General features: G+C 39.1%; 2 protein-coding genes across 7 annotated transcripts in view; both read right to left on the reverse strand.

Moving 5' to 3' along the window:
- The window catches only part of dbn1 (drebrin 1), a 66073-nt gene extending 40307 nt beyond the window's left edge, over positions 1-25766 (reverse strand). For 2 of the 6 annotated variants that reach the window (XM_083564367.1, XM_083564368.1), the window contains exon 1: positions 25490-25752. In XM_083564367.1, the coding sequence (XP_083420493.1) occupies positions 25490-25572 (83 nt within the window). In that variant the 5' untranslated portion in view covers positions 25573-25752. Of the gene's footprint in view, positions 1-25489 lie in introns of all 6 variants that reach the window. The other 4 variants (XM_083564371.1, XM_083564370.1, XM_083564366.1 and 1 more) reach the window with 4 other exon arrangements.
- Positions 15850-26084, reverse strand: part of uimc1 (ubiquitin interaction motif containing 1) — a 43799-nt gene continuing 33564 nt past the window's right edge. Inside the window, exon 15 of the transcript XR_014537179.1 lies at positions 15850-15872. The gene's annotated coding sequence lies outside the window, so the exon portion shown is untranslated. The remainder of the gene's footprint in view (positions 15873-26084) is intronic.

Raw genomic sequence — 26084 nt, forward strand, 5'->3', positions numbered from 1 at the left:
CTGTATTAAGATCTGACCCTCTTTCAATAGCAACAACTTTCTCAGCTGCAATAACCGGAGATGTCCCAACTTTCCAGGAAGATCGATAACCCTGCGATCAACAAAATTAAGTGACTCTTTTTAGCATGTAGCTGTAAAGAAGAAACAACGCAAAGTGGTTCAGACATGCACTCAGAAACCACAGCGAAACCATGATGTATTCACCATAACAACTCCCAAGTTAATGACATCAGAAATTTGGGTCATTTTATTTTCCACACTTTACTCATTCGTTCCTTTCCAAAGGACCAGGGACGGTCTGGGTAATGTGCCAATGATGTCATTGCCTAAGCACTTGCCTCTATACACACAATACATTGTGGCTGCTCGGGACATAACCGCATCTGATAAGATGATGCAGTATTGGACTACTGCAAGGCTTATGCAGCATCCTTTTGGATGCATAGTCCCCTTGAAATTATATTTAAAAAATGAGCCTCTTAACAGAATTGGCAGAAAGAGTATCGATGTCATCTAACATCATCTAACAGACTAATCAAATCTTGTCAAATCAAATATGACTACACATTTAGAAGTAGAAATCATTGGCACTGTAAAGCTAAACGTCCGACTTTAGAGTTTGAAGCAAACTTCCTACGTCAGGAAAATAATGACAACCACATGGACAGCTCTTGTCTGTAATTGCTGGGTAAATTCTGGTCACCATAACATTCATAACAACGCCACCGCTCTCAATTAGAGCCTTGACTAAGAGGGACGGGCAACCATCAAGCGGCTGACAATGCAGAAACCAGAAAACCTGTGTAAAATAAAAAACTCAAAGTTTTCCATGGAATAAGAATTTCAGTGGATAAACCACATATACAATGTCCTCACTACTAATTCTTCCAAAGCAAAACAAAAAAAAGCCATCTTGTGTTTAAAATGTACGTGAAAACGTGCCAAAAGATTGTTGGCTGCACGTGTAAAAGTCTTTGAGGAAGGAATTTTCGGATAATATTTTGTTTATGATCGTGTGCCTTTAATGAAATTAATATCTGCAACAAGTAAAGGAAGGCACAGGGAAGTCAAAGCAACATGCGTTTGCTTTTTGTTTTGCTTCTCGCTCTCACTGGAACCATTGTGGTCTCTGTTTCCCCTCCTGCAGCGCAGGCATGTAAGCACTCTGAGAGGCAAGTAGCGGTTTTACAGAGACTTTGTGTTCTCCTCCTTTTTTTTTTTTAGAGGAGACTGTATTGAGTTCCAGGAAGGAGGTGAGAAAGCTTTCAGGACATGGCCTGCTCCATTTGACCAGTGAAGGCCTCCGAGACGAGCTCTTGCCGAGTGACATTTAGCCGGCAAGTGAGAGCACAACCGGTGGCACTTTTTATTCCAAATGGCAATATGGCCATTCAACCTTAGTAGACTCTTAAGAAAGCTTAAAGGAACTATGGCAAGCATCGAGTACAAAGAGCCATTACTTGTAGACTGCTGTGCTGTAAAATATCCTGTGTCCTGTTTAAAAACCACACATCTCACAGCTCTGACATTCCGGCATCCTTGAGACGTCCAGCTGTGGTGGAAACTGTCCAGCAACCTTTCAAAATTCTTCTTATAACCTCCAGCAACCCTGCATGATATGTCACCTCTATGATCCATGAATGACTAGAAAGCAGTCAGGTTCCAATCATTACGTCTGCCCACATTAAAAAAACATAGGTGCTAATACCAGACCTGGTACTCTCCACCCGTTCATGCTCGGACCTCATCATACACTATATGAACAAAAGTTTTGGGATACCTGACCCTTCCTGCAATATGTGATTCCTCTCCAAACTGTTACCCCAAAACTGGAGGCACACAATTGTACCGGACGTCTTTGGATGCGGTATAAAACAATTTTGCGTTCACTTGAACTTGGAAACCCAAACCTGTTCCAGCATGTCAATTCCCCTGTGTACAAAGTGAGCTCCTTGAAGATCTGCATTACATGGTTTGGAGAGGAAGATCTTGAGTGGCCTGCCACACAGCTCTAATCTCAATCCTACTCAAATTCCTTTGGAATGAACGTGAACACTGACTGCACCCCAGGCCTCCTCACCTTCTCACCTACATCATTACCTGACTTTACTAACACTTTTATATCTGATGAACACAAATCTCCACAAGCACACTCCAAAATCATCCAAGAAGAGTGGAGGGAATTTTAAGAGCAAATTGGGACTAAATGTGGAATGAGATTCTCAAAAAGCACATACCATACTTATGGCCAGGTGACCACAAACTCCTCCTCCCAACCAATGCCCTCATCCACCTTGACATGTCTAATGCCTCTGACATTATGAATAAACAAAGAATTAGGGGGCAACAGTCTGGTTCTTATTAAACCTACAGGGATTGATTGTAACACATAGCTTCCAGAGATTGCATTCTGCCAGCTCTGTGATCAATATTTTCCGGTACTCCAAACCTTTTCACCTGAGCTCAGTCTTGGCCCAAGCCTCCCAGAAGATACCACACAACCTTACTGATATCTCCACAATTGAGGTAAATCCATCCTCAGAACCCCGAGCCTAACTAAATTGGACTGATGCACCTACCGAAGAACTTTAAACTGTAGCACATCAATCCAGATTAAGAACCTTACAGGTCACCGAGCACACATGGCTTAGTTTCCTGGTGTGATTCTAAATAAAGGATTTGTTGTACTTATTAACATTACATCAAAAACCACATCCTGCAGAGTGTTTTCTCTTCATCACATCCAAAAAATACAATCTTTTCTCCTTAACCTCTTATACAAGCTGTGTTTATTTTTGGACTTGCCCTTCAACCTTCAGCTTGCTGTTTGTGTACGCGATATCCGAACTGCTTGATGGTTCATAACCTCCCGGTCTACCTTCTTGAGACCCTCCTACTGAGATCACTGAGATCCACTGGCTTCCTGCTGAATCAAGGATCCAACTTAAATGACCATCTTGGCATTCACAAAAACATCTACTGTATACACTGCATAATTAACATCCCCAGTTCAAACCTTTACACCAGCATGCCTACTCAGGTCTTCAACCTCAAGATGCCTGACATGTTCTTATGTAAGGTCTAAATTTGTTCCTAACATACACCTTACATTCACAGAGGCCTAAAGACACTACTTTCCAAAGACCATTAAGGATAACGTGTTTATTCTTCTCTTGTGTTTTTATTATTGCCTAAACTGCTGTTAAGGAACAAACCCGCATTTGATGGATCTTGGAACATCACTGGATACAAGTATGTTATTTGGAATGAAAACATAATGTGATTAAACAGATACGAATACAAGGAGAGCTGTGGGGTTTGTTGTTGGTTCTTCTTTTGCAAACAATCCTTCTCAGACAGGTTTATGGTGAGCCTGGTTAAGACTAGGAGATGACAAACCTTCGGAATGCAAAAACAGATGGAGCTGGAGGTTTCAAGAAGGTCTGAGCTTCCTATATGATATATGTTTTAATGTAAATTAACAGTCCACCACAATGGCTCAGGACCACAGTTTGCATTTAATTGAGGTGTGATTTAATTACACCTCAACAATGATGGAACTGTAATGAATGGACATTCGGTGCTGAGGATGAGGACGGGTTTCCCCTTTTGAGTCTGGTTCCTCTCAAGGTTTCTTCTTGAGGAAGTCTCAGTGAGTTTTTCCTTCACCACAGTCACCACTGGCTCACTCATTAGGGACAAACTTACAATTATAAAGAACAAACTTATACATTCTTTTATACAACTTTATAACCTCTTTATCTCTGTAAAGCTGCTTTGAGGCGATGTCCATTGTAAAAAAAAGCACTCTACAAATAAAACTGCATTGAATTGGATACATATAAATCTCATGTAACAAACTAAAAAAAAAAATTCAGCGTTTTTAGGGTCACAGTTCGGTTCAATTTCAGTACAGTTGGGGAAAGAATTGCGACATAAAATTGACGTATTTTTATTTAGATTTTTATTTTTTAAACGCAGTTTATAATTTTTTTAACATTTGTGAACATCAATAGTTTACATTTTGAAAACAATTGTTAAATAAAATGCCTGCTTGGTTATAAATATCAAAAATAAAATAGAATAAATAAATTTAATATAATACACTTTTTACTATATTGATTAACTTGAGTAATCAATTAAATTGGCACAAATTAAATTGATTAAATAAAATTCAATATATGGAAAAATGTTAATAAATAGTTTACATTTGTTAGACCCCATTTGGGTAATAAAGATGTATTATATTGAAATTTTTCTAAAAATATGATCTACATAACGATTTTAACTATTTCAGCAGACTTTAACAAATGTCTTTATTTCTTCCAGCCTCCATTTATTCACTCCCTCGATATGTGGAACTGTCAGGACTTTCTCCTTTTAAGAGAAATTGTTAAAGCTGGACAAAAAAACGGTAAAGAAACTACTTCCTGGTTAGCGGCTAGAGCTAGCATGTATGTGCAAAACAAATCGTACACAGTGACACTGCGCTAACTCTATTTTTTTTTTTTCACCCCTTGTGTTGTGTATGTTTTACATTTTCATAAATTAAAAAAATGCACTTAAAGTGTAAGGCGGAGACTAAACAAACTCGCGGTCCGCCACTTAATACGTTCCTCAGAGAACTCAGATTTTAACTATGTTCCGCACGTAAAAAGGATTGCATTCGATACACGTGTGAACCGAAAGCGTGATAAAAATCCGCTACAAAAACGTGTACCATTACGCCCCTAGTAGCCAGGTATAAATAATAATATTTTAAAAAAATATTTATACAAAATTATATTTTGCATTACATTTATGGAAAAAAAATTATAGAAGGAAAGTCAGTGATTCTGATAGTGTTGAGGCAAGAAGAGAACTTCTTGGCACTGGTATATAATGATTCAAATACATAAATGTACAACCTTCTGATCCAAAGTCCAATGGCTTAACCACTTCTGAGCACTAAACAGCCCCAGATTGTGCGTTTGTCTTATACCACTCGGATGCTACATGATTAAATGTGAAAATAATTATACAGAGAAACATTCGGGTCTGGCTCGCAGTCAAAGCACTTTCTCTGATTACAGACAATCAACAAGAAGAAGTGATTGTGCATGTAAAAATAAAACACTTTTCAAGCATCCACTTCTAATGAGATCGAGTCAAACATCTCATTATAAACCGTCTCTTCTTTCACTGGTCTCCTGATACCCCAACACCACCTCTTTTTAGGGTAATCACTTCATCTCTGGCCGAGGTCGAATTTCCCTCCCCAGTCACCCAATTTCAGGCAGTTTTGACAAATGCTATTAAACAGTAATTGCTCTGCAACAGGCCAATTTTCACCTCAGACTATCTTTATAAAGCAGGTCCCCAAGGAACATTCACGTAACAACCACAGCTTAGGGATCTACACGAAATGACTAAAAACCCCACCAAAAACATTCTCACAAGCTGGATATTAAGTACAGGTGATTTATCGTAATTAATCTGGAAAAATCTTCCTAGCTGTTCATACATACAGAAAATTTATTATATGGCCAAAAGTGTGTGGACACCTGACCATAAGCTCTATAATGTATGAAGGTTTTGAACATCCTATTCAACACTTTGTCCCCATTTGCTCTTATAATAACCTCCACTCTTCTGGGAAGATGTTTCACTAGATTTTGGAGTGTGCTTGTGGAGATGGTGCTCAGAGCTCATATGTGGTCAAAGCTTTATAGCAGCAAGATCTTCTTCTCCAACCCATTTAATCCATATCTTTATGGAGCTGGTTAGTGTCACGGGTGTCAATACTTTTGGACATCTAGTGTATATGATACACTTTACCACAAGATGTAATAATAATAATAATAAGAATAAGAAAAAGAAGAAGAAGAAGATTTAAGTAAAAATTAAACATAAAAAAAGAAATATTCAACAAAATAAGAATAAAAAAAAACAATTAAATGTATTTTTGTGACTCAGAGAATAAGGTGTGTGTATATATATATATATATAGTAAATTATTATTAATATCAAAATATTTTTGATAATATTAGAATAATTCATTTAAATAATAGTTTTTTTTTTAAGTAACAAAATAAACTACAGGAAATAATAAAAAATAATCAAAAACAAAACAAAAAATTAAATGTATTTTTTGGAAGGTATATATATATATATATATATGTATATAATATCATCAAAAATATAATAATATATATTATTATTATCATAATATATATAATTATATTCATATCTAAATATTTTTGATGATATTAGAATAATGCATTTAAATAATTGTTTTTTTAATTAACAAAATAAACTACAGAATTTAAAGATCAAATTATGTCAGTTTGAAATTATAAAAAAAAAAATTTAATGATGAAAAGGACAAAATGATGAATGACAGAGGTAAAAATATTAGTTTCTTCGATTCAAAATATGAAATATCTCAGTATAATGAGTTATTATTCCCAACTAAGAAGATAATATCTTGAAATAGTGAAATTCAAAAACAATAAGAACTCGGAGCTCTTATATTATCGTTACATTCGATTATAATAATGCATTACATTTCATAGAAAGTGAAACGTTAAATGTGAGCTCTGGAGGATGTAATATCTGCACAGAACTTGGCCCAAAATGTCTGACAGGCAAACTGCAGGCTTCATGTACAAGCCGAATCTGCCAAGTCTTTCAGTGGCATGTCTGCAGAACGGCAGTCTCGGCAACAATTTACAGCTGGACGCGAGCCATGAGCGATGGCCAGAGGAATAACATGCTGAACGATCTGTTCTACGCCTTATTTAACCATGCGATCAAAATCAATCACAGCAAGGAGTCAAGTGTGTTACACTTCCTGTATCGGGGGCCGGAAAAGTAAAGGACGGAGTAACGGTGTGACAGGGTGTGAGACAAGATGTCATGTCGTCTTTAACATGAGGTTTGAGACGTGATGAAAAGCAGCTATGGCACCAGTTATGGTCTGTAGAACACAATTTGCTTGCTCGATTGCTCTCATCAGTGCTACACACCACCGTGTCTGCAAACAGAAACACTCGAGGGATGTGTGAAGAGGCAATCGGTAAACGTCGTGCTCATCTGATGATGCTCACAAACCCACGTTACCTCGCTTGCTAGACTCGCACGCCAGAGAGCGGGGTTTTGTTCTCTACAAGAAAAACAATAAGTGAACCGATTAAACATATGACCGTGGATCATTAGTGAATTTTGAGCTTTCTGATATTAACCGTTTCCGCCAGCTCACAAGTTCTCGATCGGATTCACTTGCTTTTCGAATTTAACAAATTTACGAATATTCAATTAGCATAACATTGAGCCAATTCAGCTATTAATCAAACAAACTGATCGAGTTAAAAAAAATAAAAAATCCGTAACTAAAAAATTTACACTTCCTTCATTCAAGTGTCATTTCTAACAATTTTGATATAATGTTAATGATGATCCAATATGATAATCCAATTATCGTTAACCACATCATTAAACACTGCAAAACAGTGCCTGGTTTGTCAGAGGATTCCACAAAAAAATTTATTTTTGGTATAATTTACTGCACATTACTAACCAAGCAGTTCCTGACTGCACATCTGGTAATAATAGACCCTTCCCTACCCTCCTTAAACCTAAAATGGATTATTGCCATAAAGTTAAGGGTCACGTCCCTCGTGCTGTCACTGTCTTTTCAGTTTCGAGTACATCCTCTTGTCCATCTGTGCTTGGGTTAAGCTGAGGGTCAGAAAAGGTGGTGTCAGCTATATCTATTCAGATTCAATGAAGCAGGCGTGGCAGATGCAGTAAAGTGGCACCAGGGACAATAAAGGATCCACATGAACACAGCAGCCCAGTCCTCCCACTTACCCCGTCATTCCTCTCGATTTCGGTACAGGATACATCTGTTCACTGCGTTAAGAATTTACGAGGACCCAATTATAAGGTCACAGCTTTCACAGAAGGTTTCATTGAGTGAAACATAGTAAAACACAAAAGCCTACTCTACTACATCGTGACTTTAACGATCGGGTTTCGTTCTCCTGACGGAAATCTGTCACACTTTCACTGTTGATATATATATATATATTTTTCTTTGGAATTAAAGGTCACAATTAGCATTAGGGTGTTGTTATATTAGCACTTTTCTTCTATTTTTCTTTTCTTTCTACGCAAAAAAACTAGGTCATATAACGATATGAAGATTTACTTTAACCAAACAATTAAATAAAACCATATTGCATCATGCTAGCTATTCGGCTAAACCATTAATCATGCTTTTTAATTGCTAATCAAGAGTACTTAAGTTTGATTCAGAACAAAAACATTGACATGAAAATTAAAAGGTAGTGTAGTGTCTTCTTATACCACAGCTTGATGTGGTAGCTGTAGATATTCCTATTACCGGATGCTAGCTCCAAGGCTAAACCATTCCTGAACTAAGCTGCCATGCTATTTATGCTAATCAGGAGTATGGGATTAGATTTGATTAAGAACAAATAAATGTACACAAAAATGAAAAGGTAGTGTAGTGTTTTGTCTCCTCACAAATGTAGCTTCTTGTTACTGAAAAAAATATATTATTTATTAAAATGTATTACATGTAGTATTATTTGTGGCACATCTAAATATATTCGCACAATTTTTTTAAATACCATCTTTTTGTTTATTATACATTTTCTCATATCTTTTTTTCCCCCTCATGTTCTCTAATATTTAATACTTATTGTGCACAATTTCCGAGCAGCCTTCCAGGTTTTCAGTTTACTGCGAGTTGTATTCTGCATACGATTATGTTTGTGACCAATAAAAATCTCTAATCTTAAAAATGTAGCTAAACAAGCAGCAGCATTGCAGCTATGATGTAGCTGTAGATTTAGTAGCTAGCCTTGTTACTTGCTAGCCATTTCCCAACACTGCATGTAAGAGCCTTGTAAATACAACAGTCATTTAATTATGAAAGTTTGTGCAACGAAATTGCTAAAGAGCATTGCTTGCTGTACACACACTTGATTGATTATATATTCTATGTAGACCTTATATTCAGAAAGAGTAACACGTACAACCTCAAGCAAAACATCTATCAGATTTCTCCAGTGTCACCATCCGAAACGACGCAGCACATAAAAGAAACAAACAAAATTCGGTCCGCCATTTCACGCTGAATACTGACTAGCCATCTGTTTCGGGCAGAAAACAGCATGTCGAACCCTCAGACAAATTGGCTTCTAGTGGAAACCTATGTGTATTAGCGGGCTAATAGAAAATACAGACTGGTGTGCATATGGATGATAAGTGTAGAAAAAAAATTAACATGTCTGAAGACACCGGGTAGCAACTACGGGCACGGTGAATCCTGGGGAAGTAGGTGCCAGTGCTTGACTCAGTAGCCTTCTTCTACAAGAAGAATACTGCATTTTGCTTGCATTTTTGTATACGAGACACACAACACAAGATGAAGCTATAATGTATGATATGTATATAATTGACAATCAAGAAAATTTGCTCTGATACAGTATATTAGACACAACATACAACATAAGTCATGGCAGTTCATAAATTCAGATATGCAGCTTATACTAGTGTGTAGCGAAGTGCACAAACACAGCGAAAAGGGGGGGGGAACCGAAGGCAAAGTTTCCAAGATGCCTGCCAAGCAAGGGTTTTCATCATGGCCTCTGCTAAATTATATCTGTCATGGTCATAACTCAAGTGTTTCGTTCCTAGCTTAGCCGCGCAATTCCTCGTTATATAACCGATAGAACTGGTTTTTAAAGCGTTCTCCTGCAGTACTCGAGGCTCGAGCTCTGCGCTGCTGCAGTTCAGATGAAACTCTGAGAGGTTTTTTTTTTTTTTTTTTTTTTTTTGTGCAGTGTTAAAATCCATGACAAGTCTGCAGCATGGAGGAGCGTCCGTCAGAAAGATTCTCTCGAACACACTGCAGTCCAGCATCGACAACATTCGGCCAAAATGAGCGAATTATATGCAGAACTCGCCCAAGAGCAGCCTCCCAGAATCGCTCCTGAGGGACTAACCATTAGACCTTAGAATGAGTATATACTATATTTATGTGTGTGTATATATATATATATATATATATATATATATATATATATATATATATATATATATATATATATTTGCATTTTACACCTAGTCCTTCAGTGGTGTCCTGCCTGAATCAGTCCACCTCTTAATACCACCATTATGGCGCCATGGCTATAGAAAGCATCAATATTATAGAGAAGTGCAGTAGGACAGAGCGCTGCATCACACACAGGATCTCATACAATGAGAATGAAAGTCATCACTAAAGCAAGAAACCCAATGAACACCATTTAACTCGTCTCCTTTCACTGTTACACAAAGCTGCACCGCCCACATACATGCATCATCTCCAGCTGAAGCATCGATATTCGCCTCATAAAAATTTTCCATGCATTTTTGTGCATTTTTTCTGTGCATTACGGTTTTCCCGGGAGATTAGAAATGAAGAAAAAGAAAAGGCAAAAGTATAAACAGGTAATGAAAAAGCTGAATGACACTTTTCTCATTGTGTCCAATTGTAAATGTCCTTGTAAGTGTGATTTCTTCTCCTTTATATATACATATATAAATATATTTGAGCTTGTGCTACAGATGCTGTTGAGAGATCTAGCCACTGGATGTGAAAATGCCGACATTACTGTACGCCTGTTGGATGGCCTCGGTGTCACCAACTCAAAATCTGATTGGTTAAAGCAACACCTTCAATAAACATACATATAATTCAATAGGCAGTGTTTACTTTGACCCCGGCTACGCGTGAAAATGCTGATATCTGATTGGATAGAAACTCAAACATAATTTAATACATGTTAATGGACAAAAATCTATTAAAACGTCAGTCAGTGATTCTAAATTAGAGTTTAACCCAGCAGAGAAGGTCTTGCTGGCCAGGACGGCCCACCACTGGTGTATACGATGCGTGACGTAAACGTCTGTCAGCCGACCTCAGTTAGGTTTGTTAAATTTTTGGCTCTTGTTGAACAGTGAAACATGTGCCGTCACGCTGAATGATGCTGATGCAGTGTGTAATCTACTGAACACACTTAAGTAAAAGCCCAGGTTCGATCTCAATGAAACGCATGTTTAAAAAAAAGACTCATTATACTGAATGGTCAGAAATATCAGAAATCCAACGAGTGGATTACTGAAGCCGAGATCCAGATCGCGCTCTCCTAACAAGACAAAACCAGGAAGCGGTCCAAAATCCCAAACTCAAGAAACAGGAAGTAGAGCACAAAAACAACAAGATCTTGTAAATCGTTCTCAGAGTCTAATGGGTTCTATTTTTTCTTTTACTTCCTCATTTCCTTTCCTTGTATTTTGTAAATTCTTCCTCTGTGACCATGAAGAAACTTGAGGCATCTCGTTAAAGCAACAGATCTTACTGACGTCGCTGCTGAATTTTTTTTTTTTTTCCAGAAACAGAAAAACAACCTGAACATATAATTCATTGTCACAATCTCTACAAATCCTAATGTTCCACTAGTTTATAACTTATTTCCACATATTTCCTGTGCGACTAATTCTACAGCATTACATAATGTATATTACTGTTCTTGGAAAAAGTAATGTAAAGGATTCCTGAAGCCTTTATTCACGTGCTACAATGAGAAATTTCTGACTGATCAAGAAAGAAAGGAATCTCCAAAATTCCAAAATCCTACTTTAATGCAACAGTAGCTGATATAACTACCCTTTACAACTGCATTGACCAGAAAAGCATCTCAGAATGCACATCAGGTTCTAGTCAACACAGGCTCGACATACACCTGACAATAAAATTATGTGTTTCTGAACATCTTATTCCACATATATTTGCTGTTATAAGAACCTCCACTCTTCTAGGAAGATATTTTACTCGATTTTGTGGAGATCCATTTAAACGCAACGGTGTTACTAAAGTCAGGCACTGATGTAGATGAGAAGGTGAGGAGGCCTTGTGGAGCAGTCAGCGTTTACATTCATCACAAAGGTCTTCGAATGGGTTGAAACTCTATAGCAGAAGATCTTCCACTAAAACTCAAGATCTTCATGGATCTGTTTTTGTGTTGTCATGCTGGAACATGTTTCTAGTTCACGTAAATGGAAATCTTCTTGCTACATCCAATGACGTCCTGCACAATTATGAGCCCCCCCAATATTTTTATCCATGTAGTGTAACTAAACCATTAAAGACCTCTAAGTAATTGATGCAATATCAGCCTTTGGAACGTTTAGCCTTCCATTACCTGTTTTAGTTTCCACCACAGAGGACGTCCCCCAGCATTGGTGATTATTAATACACCTGGATCTGAATTCGTTCTAGTCTCAGACATTGGAGTTAGATTGATCCAGGTTTAATTCACCTTCAAAAAACAGCTAAATGTACAGAACCAGGAATAACATTATGACCACCTGCCTATTATTATTCTCTTTTTGTTGCTTAAACAGTTCTGATCCATTGAGCATCAACAGCATGAACATCTTCAGCAGTTTGAGCTACAGGAGCTCGTCTGTTGGATCGGATCACACGGACCAGCCTTCACTCCTCACGTGCATCAATGATCTTCGGCTGCACATGACCCTGTTGCCGGTTCACCACTGTTCCTTCTTTGGAGCACTTTTGATACATCCCACAAGAGCTGCTGTTTTGGAGATGCTCTGACCCAGACGTCTAGACGTCACAATTTGTCAAACTCGCTCAAATCCTTACGCCCATTTTTCCTGCTTCTAACATCAACGTTGAGGACAAAATGTTTACCTGCTGTCTAATAAATAAATCCACCCACTAACAGGTGAAGAGATAATTAGTGTTATTCACTTCATAATGTTCAAATTTTATAATCTTATGCCTGGTCGGTGTATATCAGAGCGTCAAAAAAATCACGAGGGTGAAATCTGACGGTATTTGATCTATTACATGCTGGCACATCAGGTCCGTTAAATAAAAAAAAACTATCAATCCTTTACATGTATGTCCAGTAAGACAGTCGTCAGCAGAGCACGCAGGAAACACAGGATGAACCGAGACTGGCTTCAACAAGATTGATGTCTGTAGGGTATTAAAATTCCACTGCAGCAGTCCGGTGAACCCCCACCAGAGCTGAAAGACAGAGTGCTTGCCAAGAATGACGAGGCCTGGTGCAGCCTGTACTTCCTTCTGCCCTCCATCCCTTCCCTTTTCTAAAAGCCTTTTCAGTTAACGCTATCGAACAGCAGGACAAAACGTCAATGATGTTACGTTACACAATGGGTTCGGGGTGTACATCTGATACGAGAGACAGTAAGAAGAAGAATGAGTAAGCTTAAAGGGTTTTTAAAAAATGGGATCAAACTCTCCTTTGTATCCAGACACAAAGTGTGGATTGGAGAAATTACATCTAAATTCCTGACCGGACTGGAGTAAAAAAGCTTAACCACCAATCACTAACTGCACACCCTGTTATGGTTTTGTATGCTCCTGCAGTGTGCTTACCTCAGCACACTGCAGCCCCGGCTATGAGAATCTCCCCCTCCCTTCCCGTATCACTCCTACTCCTCTTCTACATCATGCTAACTCATCATTTCCAAATAATGTATTCTTTAATTTTACACTCCAACAGTTGCTTTTTTCCTCCCACCACCTCCACCTCCACATCTTAATACTCCACTTCACACAAAGCCAGAAATGAACCCACATCCAGAATCGATCAGGTACTGCAGATACCCTGCAGCTCCCGAGATCCTCCTCCTGCGTTAAAAGGACCTGTAATCAATCCCGTTAACGCGGTTTCACTTTTAATGCTGCCACTTGACGAGGCTCAAAACCCCGTAACGTCTTTTCAGCAGCTTGGATATTTCTGCCAATTTTCCATATGATGCATTAATTCAGTTCTATATTCACACACACACACACACACACACACACACACACACACACACACACACCAGTTTGGCTCCTTGCCCCGAATGAGCAATATTAACCCGAGCGAGGATCTACTTAAAAAAAGTTCCAGCATGAATCATGCGGCAGATGATTACGAGAATGTCAGCGTGCCGCTAATAAAGCTAATGTTTCAGCAGGTTATAAAGCTCTAGATCTGGAGCTGAAAAATAAAAAGAAACGCTACAAGCGTATACGGTTCAATGAGGAATGAAGATCAGAAAAAACAGATCCATGAAGATCTTGAGTTTACTTGTACACTGATCACACTTATGGTTTCGATTAATTGAATTATGAGGACATTGGTGTCCATGATAAACGAGGGTCTTAAAGAGACATGACGGATGTTTGATAATCCATGAAAAATAATTGTATGGCACGTCTTTGGATGTGGTAGCATGAAATTTGTCCTTCACTTGAACTTGTGCACAAAACCAGCTCCATGAACAGACTGTATGAAGGTTGGAGTGGAAGATCAATTGCTATAAAGCAACAATTCCAATTGAACAATGATCGTGAATGTTGACTGCACCCCAGGCCTCCTCACCTCACCTACAGCCGTACCTGACTTTACTCCACTCTTTCCAGAACAGTACAGTCAGGTGTCCCCAAACTTTTGTCCCTTAGGTGTACAGATACTAAATGTCCTAAATTAAATTAGCCGTGTGATTGTAAAACGTTGAATAACTCCAATGCTGTAAACATGAATGGACTGTAGTTATTACTGCTCAGCATCTCGTCAAAAAGAAAAATCACTAATCCTAATGAATGGCATCAAATGAATCAAATGAATAGAAACAAAAAAGAGTCTGCATTTTCTTTTCGGTCGTGATGTGGTGAAAATAACGGATCGGAGTGCATGATCTGATCTCTAAATCCTCCTGCATCAGCCAAACTCTGTGAGTCCTGGGATTGAGAATTAATCAGTGTGAATGGTGTTATATTCCAGATGGAAGTGAGGCTGAGCAAGCAGCCAGATGGACTTCTGAGACCTCAGTGTGACGACGCCATCCGTCCACAATGACACCATGTCCGTGAAAGAGCTGACCTAAAACAACCCAAACTAAAATGATCTTAGATTCTAATATATTATACGATGGTTTGGACATGTGCAGAGGAGGGACATGGGGTATATCAGTAGGAGAATGCTGAGGATGGAGCCACCAGGAAGGAGGAAAAGAGGAAGACCAAGGAGGAGGTTTATGGATGTGGTGAGGGAAGACATGCAGGTAGTTGAGTTGAAAGAGGCAGATGTAGAGGACAGGGGGGTATGGAGACGGAGGATCCGCTGTGGCGACTCCTAATGGGAGAACCCGAAAGAAAAAGAAGAAGAAGATTCTAATATATTATACGATATGATATGAGTGAAAGTATTGGAACACCTGACTTCTCCAGCCATATCTGGTTCTTCTCCAATCTGTTAGCACAAAGATGGAGGCATAATGTTGTATAGGATGTCTTTGGATGCTCTAGCATTACTTTGTACAAGAAAACCAAGATCCATGAAGATCTGCTTTACATGAATTGAAGAAGATTCTGATATAGAGCTCTAAACCCTATTGAACACCTTTGGGATGAATGTGAAGGCTGACTGCACCCCCAGGCCTCCTTACCTACATCAGTACATGACATGACAGTCCTGTGGCTGAATTAATCTCCAAAAATCTCCACAAAATCTAGTGGAACATCTTCTCAGAAGAGTGTAGGTTATTATAACAGGAATTGGGGAGCATATATGGGAACAGTATGTTCGAAAGGAAGCTTTTGTATATTTTTTTTTATATATCACAAGTTGGTAAATGATATACGTCCCCTATAAAGCAGATCTTTATGGAGCTGGTTTTGTGTCTCCTAGTTCAAAATTTATGCTACCGCATCCAAAGACGTCCAAATTGTGCGCCTCCAATTTTGGGGTAACAGTTTGAGGAAGAACCACATATGGCTGGAAAACTCAGGTGTCCCAATACTTGTGTCCATATGATGTATACCTTCTTAAATACAGCACTGTACCAATAATAAACAGAACCCCAGATTACGTGTAGAGAAACATTTCCAGCCCATTAACACTGATAATTTCTACAATCAGCCGAGTCCCAAACTGCTGCTGGCATTTAAAATTAAAGCACATAACGAAGGCGTCCTTATTTGCAGTGAGGCTACAAACAAACAAACAAACAAATAAATAAAACCCAGCAAGTAACAAGTAAATCAGTTGCCCACCTTCATCAAATTGTTCAAGTTCTCAGGAATGTTTGTACATGATGAAAGACTCGGAAAGTCTTTTTTTTTTTTTAGAAATCGCATCAACAGCATAATTGAATCTATGACTTCGAGAAGGCTCGCTGTGAAGCGTGGCATTATGGGTAGCGCCTATTTATAGCCTATATAATCTCTGTTTGTACTGATCTCTCATGCATGAAAGCATAATGTGAACCGTGCCTCTTTTTCAGCTCCTGTGAAAGCCGGCAATAACGGAACCAGATGTATTCCATTAGAATTAAACTACAGGCCCATCTATGCAGTACCTACACACACACACACACACACACACACACACACACACACACACACACACACACACACATACACTTACACATACATTTACACCTAATTTTATATTTGTATATTATTGTCATTTCAGTCAGATTTATCGGTACGTAAAGAGTTTAGGTTTAATTTTGATCTTCCAAAAATCATTACTTTTTCTATTGGGTGAAGTTTCAGTATAATAACATTATAACACTAATATTGGAAATATGATATACTACTAAGTGTAAACGTCTACTTGCTAAGGCAGAAATTAACAACTGATAATAAGACAAGATGATGTGTTTAAAAATAACAGATGCTAGACGCTAATAAACATCTCCACTCCACTCAGAACGCAGTGCATAGCGGAGACTGTTATAAATGTGCTAGCAATGGCTAATCCTCCATCTTGCAAATAGTAAAAAAGCGTTATATTTTTTACACCCAGTGCATTTTACAGGTCGGAGGAAACTTGGAGAATTCAGAGGAAACCCGGAGAATTCAGAAGAAACCCGATACGGACAGTATTCAGAGTTAAGGATTGAAAGAGTTGTGAAATGGCAACCTAAAAATAATGACAAATGATCAGTGGTTTCATCCTATCCTGTCATATACAAGCTCTAATTAGACATACAGTCCTCATGATGAACTTTATAAAGAACCCCTGCGGTTTCCACAGAGTGTTTGTAGGTATATTTAGGTCACACTCTTAATATTCTAATAGCTTATACAAAACCTAGAACATAACGTAACTCAAATAACTTTGCGCTCCTGATGTAGCAGAGACTAGTGCTCCTGTCCCTTTCCTTTCTTCTGGATCTGCCTGAATCATCACAATGCCAAAAATTTCGAATAAACTAAATAACTAATGTGTTTGACTTGTTAGCAGCAGTTAGCAGCCGGTTGATGCTGGTTTACGAAGGCGAGTGTGCAGTACGTAGCTATTACAGTTAGCTTGCTAGTCAAATCCAATCCTTATGGTAATAAACCACCGATTTCCATCAGCATTGGCATTAGCAAAATAGCAAATCTTCATTGTTTTTTTTCCCTCTTTACTCGAGTTTTTTCAGGAGCGCCAGATTATGTGAAGAAAAACCATTTCCAGCCCGTACATGCTAATCATTTCTACAATCTACCCAAACTGCTGCTGGCATTGAAGAATATAGCAAATAAAGGAGGTGTTTTTACAGTTGATGCGACAAATAAATAAGTCAATAGACAAACAAATAAATAAACAACCCCCAGTTTGTAATCTAGATCTGTTGCCCAGAGCTTTAAAATGTACTCAAGTACTTTTGAATATTCGAACGCGTGAACGACTTGGAAAGTAATATTCTGATTAAATCAAATGTATGACTTCGAGAAGGCTTGCTGTGAAGAACGGCATTATGGGTAGCGCCTATTTATAGCCTACATAATCTGTGCTTGTACTGATCTCTCATCGAAGCTAATAGGAAGTCCTTTTTACTAAAAACCTATATTTTAGAATATATTTAATGAACGGTGGTGATTAGTAGGTTACTTGGCACTAGCTGGACGACAGTAGGACCTTCTCCACGTCCCATAAGAGAAGACACATGCGATACGATTGTGTGAACGCAGGGTTATTTGTCTGTTTGATCCCATTGTACATAATATCTTCCCATCTATGGGGCAAGCTAGATTGGGCGAGACGAACTGACGTCCCAGAGAAGGATCGTTTCCTGAAGGGAAACTGCAGCAGGACGGATTGTGGCGAGAGCCATGAAAACCAGCATGAACAGGAACAGAAGTCCAGCAGCACTCTGGCTGACCTTTTCAAAAAACAAGCCGGGATTTTTTTTTGGTACTGTTTTTTTTTCAGACAAAGGAGAAGAAGAATGCTCGAAAATAAAAACATAAACACCATTCCTGAGCGATAACTTGTTTTGTTGTCTCTCTGATGATCAGAACGATCGAAAGACCTGCATATGGATGATTCTTTGTTAAAATACCCTCGCATGTGCCTATAAGCAGAGTCGTTATCATCGCAGCATGCTAGCATGGCCACATGAAGTCTTATCACTGCAACCAGATGTTAGCAAGAAGCCTCATCAGCATCAGAGTGGATTAGCATCAAAGGTGGGCTCTACCAGATGTTCTAATCCATCCAGGAATGGGAAGCAGGCTAAGGGTAGCATTGGAGGAACCTCAGCTTGCTTTATTCATTTAAAAGATGCATCTGGAAAAAAGAATTCTCAGTAAAACTAATAAATGAATGTGGAAGATGATGTCCTGCCTTAACCTTAAAACCTCAGGGAAGAGATTTTATAATTTCCTCCATTAGACTCAAGGAGAGTGCAATTATACACACACATATGCAACCCGAATTCCAGAAATGTTGGGACATTTTTTTTGTTTGCATAAAATGAAATCTAAAAGACTTTCAAATCACATGAGACAATATTTTATTCACAGTAAAACATAGAGGACATAAATGTTTAAACTGTGAAATTTTAAACTTTTATGCACAAAATGAGCTCATTTCAAATGTGATGCTTCAAAGGTGTAGCATCTTCTCTTCTTTTCAAAACAGCTTGAAGATGTCTTGAGGTTATGAGTTCTTGGAGTTTTGCTGTTGGAATTTGGTCCCATTCGTGCCTGATATTAGTTTATATGTTGTAGCATATGTTGCTCTAAAACCTTTATATACCTTTCAGCCTTTATTGTGCCTTCCAAAACCTGCAAGCTTCCCATACCGTATGCACGTATGCACCCATACCATCATCAATGCATGCTGGAAGGTCCCTCTCCTCTTTAGCCCGGAGGACACGGCGTCTGTGATTTCCAACAAAAATATCAAACTTGGACTCGTCTGATCATAGAACACTTTAAAACAGTACATTTTAAATGAACCTCGGCCCACAAGACACGACAGCACTTCTGGACCATGTTCACATATGGCTTCTGCAGGCAGTTTGTGTTTACTACCAGTGGTTTTTGAAAGTATTCCTGGGCCCATTTATTAACGTCAATGACACAATCATGCTGATGAGTGATGCAGTGTCGTCTGAGGGGCCCGAGACCATGAGCATCCAACAAAGGTCTTCTGCCTCGTCCCTCACACACCGGGATTTCTCCAGTCTCTCTGAATCTTTTGATGATGTTATGTATTGAAGATGATGAGCTTGCAAAGCCTTTGCAATTTGACGGATTTTTTTTTTAAGTAGTCCACAATCTTGTTATGCACTCTTTCACAGATTGGAGAGCCTCTACCCATCCTACTTCTGAGAGCCTCTATACGACATCCCTTTTTTTTTAGCTAATCATGTTACAGACCTGATGTCAATTAAATTGATTAGTTGCTAGATGTTCTTCCAGCTGAATTTTAAAAAGATTTCTGGCTTTTTTTGGCATATGATTTGAAAGTCTTTTATTTCTCTTTTTTTTTTAATTAAAAAAACGGCCCAAGATTTACAGTTGTAAAGGATATGGCGAACGTTTATAGACACCTGAACATAAGATTGGTATGTGCTTCTTTTTAAACAAGATCATATACTCCAACTCATGGAAAGCTGATCTTCATGGAGCTGGCTTTGTGCACAGGGGTATTACAATTGTGTGCCTCTGACTTTGTAGTAACAGTTTGTCAAAGAATCACATATGGGGTCCAAATTATTTTAGTAATATATTGTATACATTTATATTTAGATATCTGTTATTTCAAATATAGAAAGACATCAGTATGAGGTTTAATGTTTACCTTCCAAATTAGGATACTGTTCCTGTTGCAATGTTTGTAGAGTCGAGTGATACAGCGCCTCCGGTGGGTGAGAAAGGAATTACACAAAGAAGTAAAAATCAAGCAGGAGGCTGATTTCTTTCAAACCCAGAGTGTAGATTTATGCAACCAATCAGTGACAGTCATGTCACTAACATTAAATTATCTCTTTGATATTAATAACTGTAATAGTAAGGATTAAAATTTTTGGAATAAATCCAAAAAGATCCTTAAGAAGAGCCTCAGAATCAGGATCTTCTCACAACTGAAAAATGGACACATTTTCTCCCCATTAGCGAAAAAGTTCATGAGCTAGCCTGTGATCCTCCTTTAATAATTCTACTTCTGTTCTAGTTACTTCCGTTTCTATAAAGATATCCACTTATTCTGTGTCTTGACTATCTATCACACACAGCCTTGAGTCCATGAGAACAGAGGCCAAAAGAGCACACACCCACACAGTGCTCCATTATGTGTGAAGAAGTGTGTCTTCCCGTCAAATACGTCGCTGCTTCTTCTCGAAATACATCACGGGTGTACATTACCGACAGCTGCCAAGTCTTTCTGTCTTCTTTTCTGAAGCAGTTGGCCCAAATTTCAGCCCTGCATGAATATGTAGGAGTACACATTCCAGAGGCATTTATAAACCTACCCCCCCAAACACACACACACTACGATAAACCAGGAATCAATCACAGGAAACGTGAACATGATTACAACCTCATCCAGGAGGAATGCAGGAATCAGACCACTGGACTTTGAGGTTAAAACTCCCTGAGGTGCTATCATAATCTCACTCTCAAACACAAAACGGTTACACTTAAGAGAGCGACACACCATATGAGCATTTGCAGAGCTCTCGGACGTTTCTTGGCAGACGAAAGCAAACAGGAGAGACGTCTCTGGGGCACCCTGTGCAGTCTGAATTTTTTTTTCCCCCAGCTCTATTTGTGTATCGTTCAGAAGACCATGGCGAGAAGCACAAAGGTTTGAGGTTGACAGCTTTCCAGCTCCAAGAAAGAAACGTTTCTTTATTTCCAAGAGGGGTGGGTATTATTCTGCAGTCAGTGCGAAAGTCCTAAATGGTTTACACAGGGATGCGTCTCACGGCGTCTCCATGTCCAGCCCTTCTCACCAAAAACCAGACCAGAACTTTCTTTCTCTTTCTCGACAATCAGTTTGATCCAGAAAACTGCCAAAGAGCCGATGCGTTTCCATGCCTCATACAAACATCTGGTTTAGTTCCGAGCAGTGTATCATCCATGGTGGAAAACATTTGCGCTAATTCATGTGGTAGTGTCAATCAGCGATCCATCGATAACTTGAAACCACTTCATTATTCATCTCAACAAGTGCCAATTTTCACGTGGAGAATTTTAATGTCAGATGGCACACTTGGGTCTTGTTTAAAACATCCCTTGATCTAACTGATGGACCCCATTGATACCTGACTTCACTAACGTCCTTGTGGCTGAATGAGCAAAAGATCTCAACAAGCATACAACATCTTCTATGAGACAAGAGGCATCTGACTTTTCCAGCCATATGTGGTTCCTCCACAAACTGTTTCCACTAAATTGGAGATACACAATTGAGCAGGACGCCTTTGAATGTGGTAGTATGAAATTTTACCTTCACTTGAACTATAAGACCCAAACATGTTCCAGCATGACAATGCACAATCCTGTGCACAAAGCCAACTCCATGAAGATACGCTTTTAATAGGTTAGAGTGGAAGATCTCCTGCCATAGAGCTCCAACCCTTGTGATAAACATGAACACTGACTGCACCCCAGGACTCCTCACTTTCTCACCTACTTTAGCATCACCTGACCTTACTAACACCCGTGTGGCTCACTGAAACCTCCACAAATCTCCACAAATCTAGTGAAACATCTTCCCAGAAGAATGGAGGTTATTATGACAGCAAATGTGGACTCAATGTGGAAAGTAATGTTCAAAAAGTGTATTATTCTCCATGTTCCAGACCCCAGTGCATTCTATTTCCACCTACAAAACCTGGAAGTCCAATTAAACCTTCTCCTGTAATCAAGACATTTTCCAGTCACTATAATTTCTAACAGGAAATAAACCGGACGGCGGAGATCACAGACTTGGGAGACGTAGCCATTAATTACTCCAGAAAAAAAACCTTGCCTATTCCTCAGCCTTACGTTCCTCAGCAGCACCATTAGATCATCCAGCACATTCCTTGTTTGATATTCGATAACGGACAAAAGGTTGTGTATCACCTTTCTTACGAACTCGAATATCTCCCCTTTCCTAAGGCGCACCATCTATTCAGGAATCGAGATCTTGGAGAAGTCCTTGAGATCTCGTATTAGGAACGATCATCAAAGCCTGCTTAACTTTCAACCTTCTCGCTTTCGGGTGTTGGGCATTTTTCATCTAGCTCTGTGAAGTGGGCAGGGTGGAACAGGGCTTGCTTTGTTTTCACGTTTGGTGATCGTGAAGGATTATTGACATGCGTGAGTGTGTATGTGGTGTAGCTGTGAATGGGACAGGTAGAAGAATGAAAAGAATGGAAGAAATACCAGGACCAAGGACAGTCGTACTCATGGGAAAAAAATCTGAATTATGTGAGAACATATAAATACCATTGAAGTCATCTTAAGAGATGATGGTGCTGATAAATCTGAGCGTGTCTGAAGATTTTTTTGAGGGTCTCAGTTGGAGAAATAAATTGTTGATGTGGTCACCACATGTGACTAAGTTTCATCCGGTATTTGATTACATCAATTCGAGCCGGATTCTTAGTACAGTCATGAAGCTTCTGTAACATCATCCGAATCATCTCCTGATGTTCTCTCCACCCCTTTTTTGTCCTTTTTTTTTATCATGGCATCTGAATGTGTCTGGCAGTTTATAATTTGTTTGTTTGTTTATACCCTGATGTGTCCTCGTCCTAGCATTTGTTTTTACAACGTTCACATAAACCGTGACGTTTTTCGCAATGTTATGTTCTACAACACTAAAACTCATTTTTTCACGTGCGGTATATACGTAAACGTTATCAGATGTTTCGCGGGAGGACGCAAAGCGTTTTGAAATAAAAACAGATCTTAGATCTCGGAAATGTCGGAAGGTTTTTCCTGATGATGATGATTGGAGTTTCCCTAAATAAGCACCGAAGTCCTCTACTCGCGATGGAGATACGTTACGACGACCCCATCGTAAGTCAAAAATATTGAAAGACTGTGGGAGTCTTTCCTGCTACATGCTGATTTATAATTTGCATAACTCTTGGCTTTCCTCTTGTTTTTTCACTACAAGCAGGAGACGTACTTGGGCGCTTGGAACACATGCATCCAACGAATCGTTCCTCGTACGCTGCTGCCTGTTGCGCAAAATGTAAAATATTTGTACAATTTTGTCGTATCGCTCTCGTCATCAAAAAATCGAAAAAGTCGAACCATTGTAACTCGGGGAACATCTGTACTGTGGTGGAACATTTGAGAGTAATATATTGGATCGTGCACTTTGTGCCATATCTAATACAAGGAATTGTTTATTTATTTATTTTTACGTCTAAATGCTCTAAAGACAGTACAAAGCATGTGATTCGTCCTCTGATTTGTTGCCAAAAGTGGAAAGCTAGTTTCCACAACCACTGGTAAAAATTAGGGCAACCAGTAACTGGCGACTTGCAGCAATAAAATCGTGAATGTAGCTTAATTTGTTGCTTTGTATTAGTGAATAAAGCATGTCGAGTATTCCATCAAATTCCCCAATGAATTGAAACAAGCCTATAACATCTGCAACAAACTTAATTTTAGAGACACTTTTCATTGGTGCTTTACCATGTTGCTGAACGGCGGTGGAATCATTCAAAAACTAATTTCTGGCCCAGAAATAAACTCCACCCCCCACTGCCACTTTTCCCTTAAAAGGGCATCCACATGGTATGCATCATTACAACGGCGGGGGGAGGTGGGGAGGGAGGGGAGCAAAAGATAAAACATCTGCTTTAATGAGTCGCACTTCTGCTGTAGTGTATAATGTGATGCTGCTCGCAAACGCAATATTATTTCATATAAGCCGTGTCTTCATAAGTGCAGACATTTTCCGTTCCTCAAACCCACGCATTACAAATCAGGCCTAATCAGGGTTGCCAGGTTTTGGAAAACCAAACTGAGAAACAAAATCAAGTAAAAAAAAAAAAGGCAGTGGATGTTCTTTTAAAGAACAAGAATTCAATCAGAATTTGATATTTTTCCATGACAGCGAAAGAAAAAGAAAAAATAAAGTGTGCACACCACTGTGGTTTTTCCAAACCAAAAATTTTACCAAAGAAAAAAAAATAATCACCTCCCTCTTTCCCAAACTTCTTTTGTGTGTGTGTGTGTGTGTGTGTGTGTGTGTGTGTGTGTGTGTGTGTGTGTGTGTGTGTGTGTGTGTGTATGGAACAACAGATTTTCTGACATTCAGATTTTCTAGACGAAGACGTCTTCAGCAGGCTGGAAGTCGATGAGGAGTGCTTGGGTTCTACGTCTCAAGATCCACAGATTGGAGTTTGGATTTAAAAAAAAAAAGAATTACAGGAGTGTTTTTTTTTTTTTTTTTTACCATGTTGTTTCCTCACAATGATCTACAGCATGACTTTTTTTTCCATACATGTCCACACCAAAGACAAAGATCAAGAACCTCAGTAATATCGACCATGTGCCCCAGTGGCAGTTTGCAGCTGCACCAGGAGGGGTGGGGGGCGGGGAGGAGGGGAGGGGTGGGGTGGTATCTTTTTTTTTTTTTTCACAAGCACAAAGAGAATTGGATCACAGCCCCGGACCAGTGTTACAGTCATGACAAAGAAACAAAGCCCAAGTAGTGTTCAAAGAAAAGACGGAAAAGATCATAAAATTAATAATGATCTTAATCAGACTTATTGGTTGGATCGGGTTTTCGCTTTGATCTTTCATTAGGGACAAAATGCGCTACAAAAGTATCGCACATTTATATTGACATGTTTCTGAGTTTATATAATAAAGAGCTGCTGAGAAAACCGCAGTGGAAACAACTTACAGTCTTTTAATCCTGCAGATAATAAAACATCTGACACCAAAAAATAAATTAATAATAATAATAATAATGATGATGATGATGATGATGATCACACACGCCTCTATACTGAATGATGAGATGCTGCGCCCATAATCACGAGATCACCGACTACAGCCTGAGCATCACACCGCAACAGAGCGACTTCCAGCGGCCAGAAAGCGAGCAACTCCACCGGCCCCTTGAAAAAAACCTGGATCAGAATCATCTCTTACCAGTCAGTGGGTGAAGACTCGTCGATTACGTCCTGGTAAGCGGTGAGAAGGTTCAGTCTGTTCTTACTGAGATTCACTGCCATGGCGCTGCTTCTGCAGTCATCCAGAGCGGAGCAGAGGAGATCAGAGGAGATCTGAGGAGCACTGAGGAGCACTGAGATGATGGAGAACCGAGAGCAGAGAGAAGGATACTGCGCACTGAAACAAAGAGAGTGAGCCAGCTAGATCTACTGCTCCCTCTCTCTCTCTCTCTCTCTCTCTCTCTCACACACACACACACACACACACACACACACACACACACACACACACACACACACAAACACACACACACAGTGTTTATGTATTACTGTCTCTAAGAGGACTTTACACTGACCAATATGTAGATTAACACACATATTTGTATAATAGGACACACACACACACACACACACACACACACACACACACACACACACACATTTCCAATTAAAATATACTCAATATATAAGACACACACACACACACGCGCACACACACACACACACACACACACACACACACACACACACACACACACACACATACATACACACACACACACACACACACACAC

This window comes from Silurus aristotelis (genome assembly GCF_946808225.1).
Source record: "Silurus aristotelis genome assembly, chromosome: 16".
NCBI lineage: Eukaryota > Metazoa > Chordata > Actinopteri > Siluriformes > Siluridae > Silurus > Silurus aristotelis.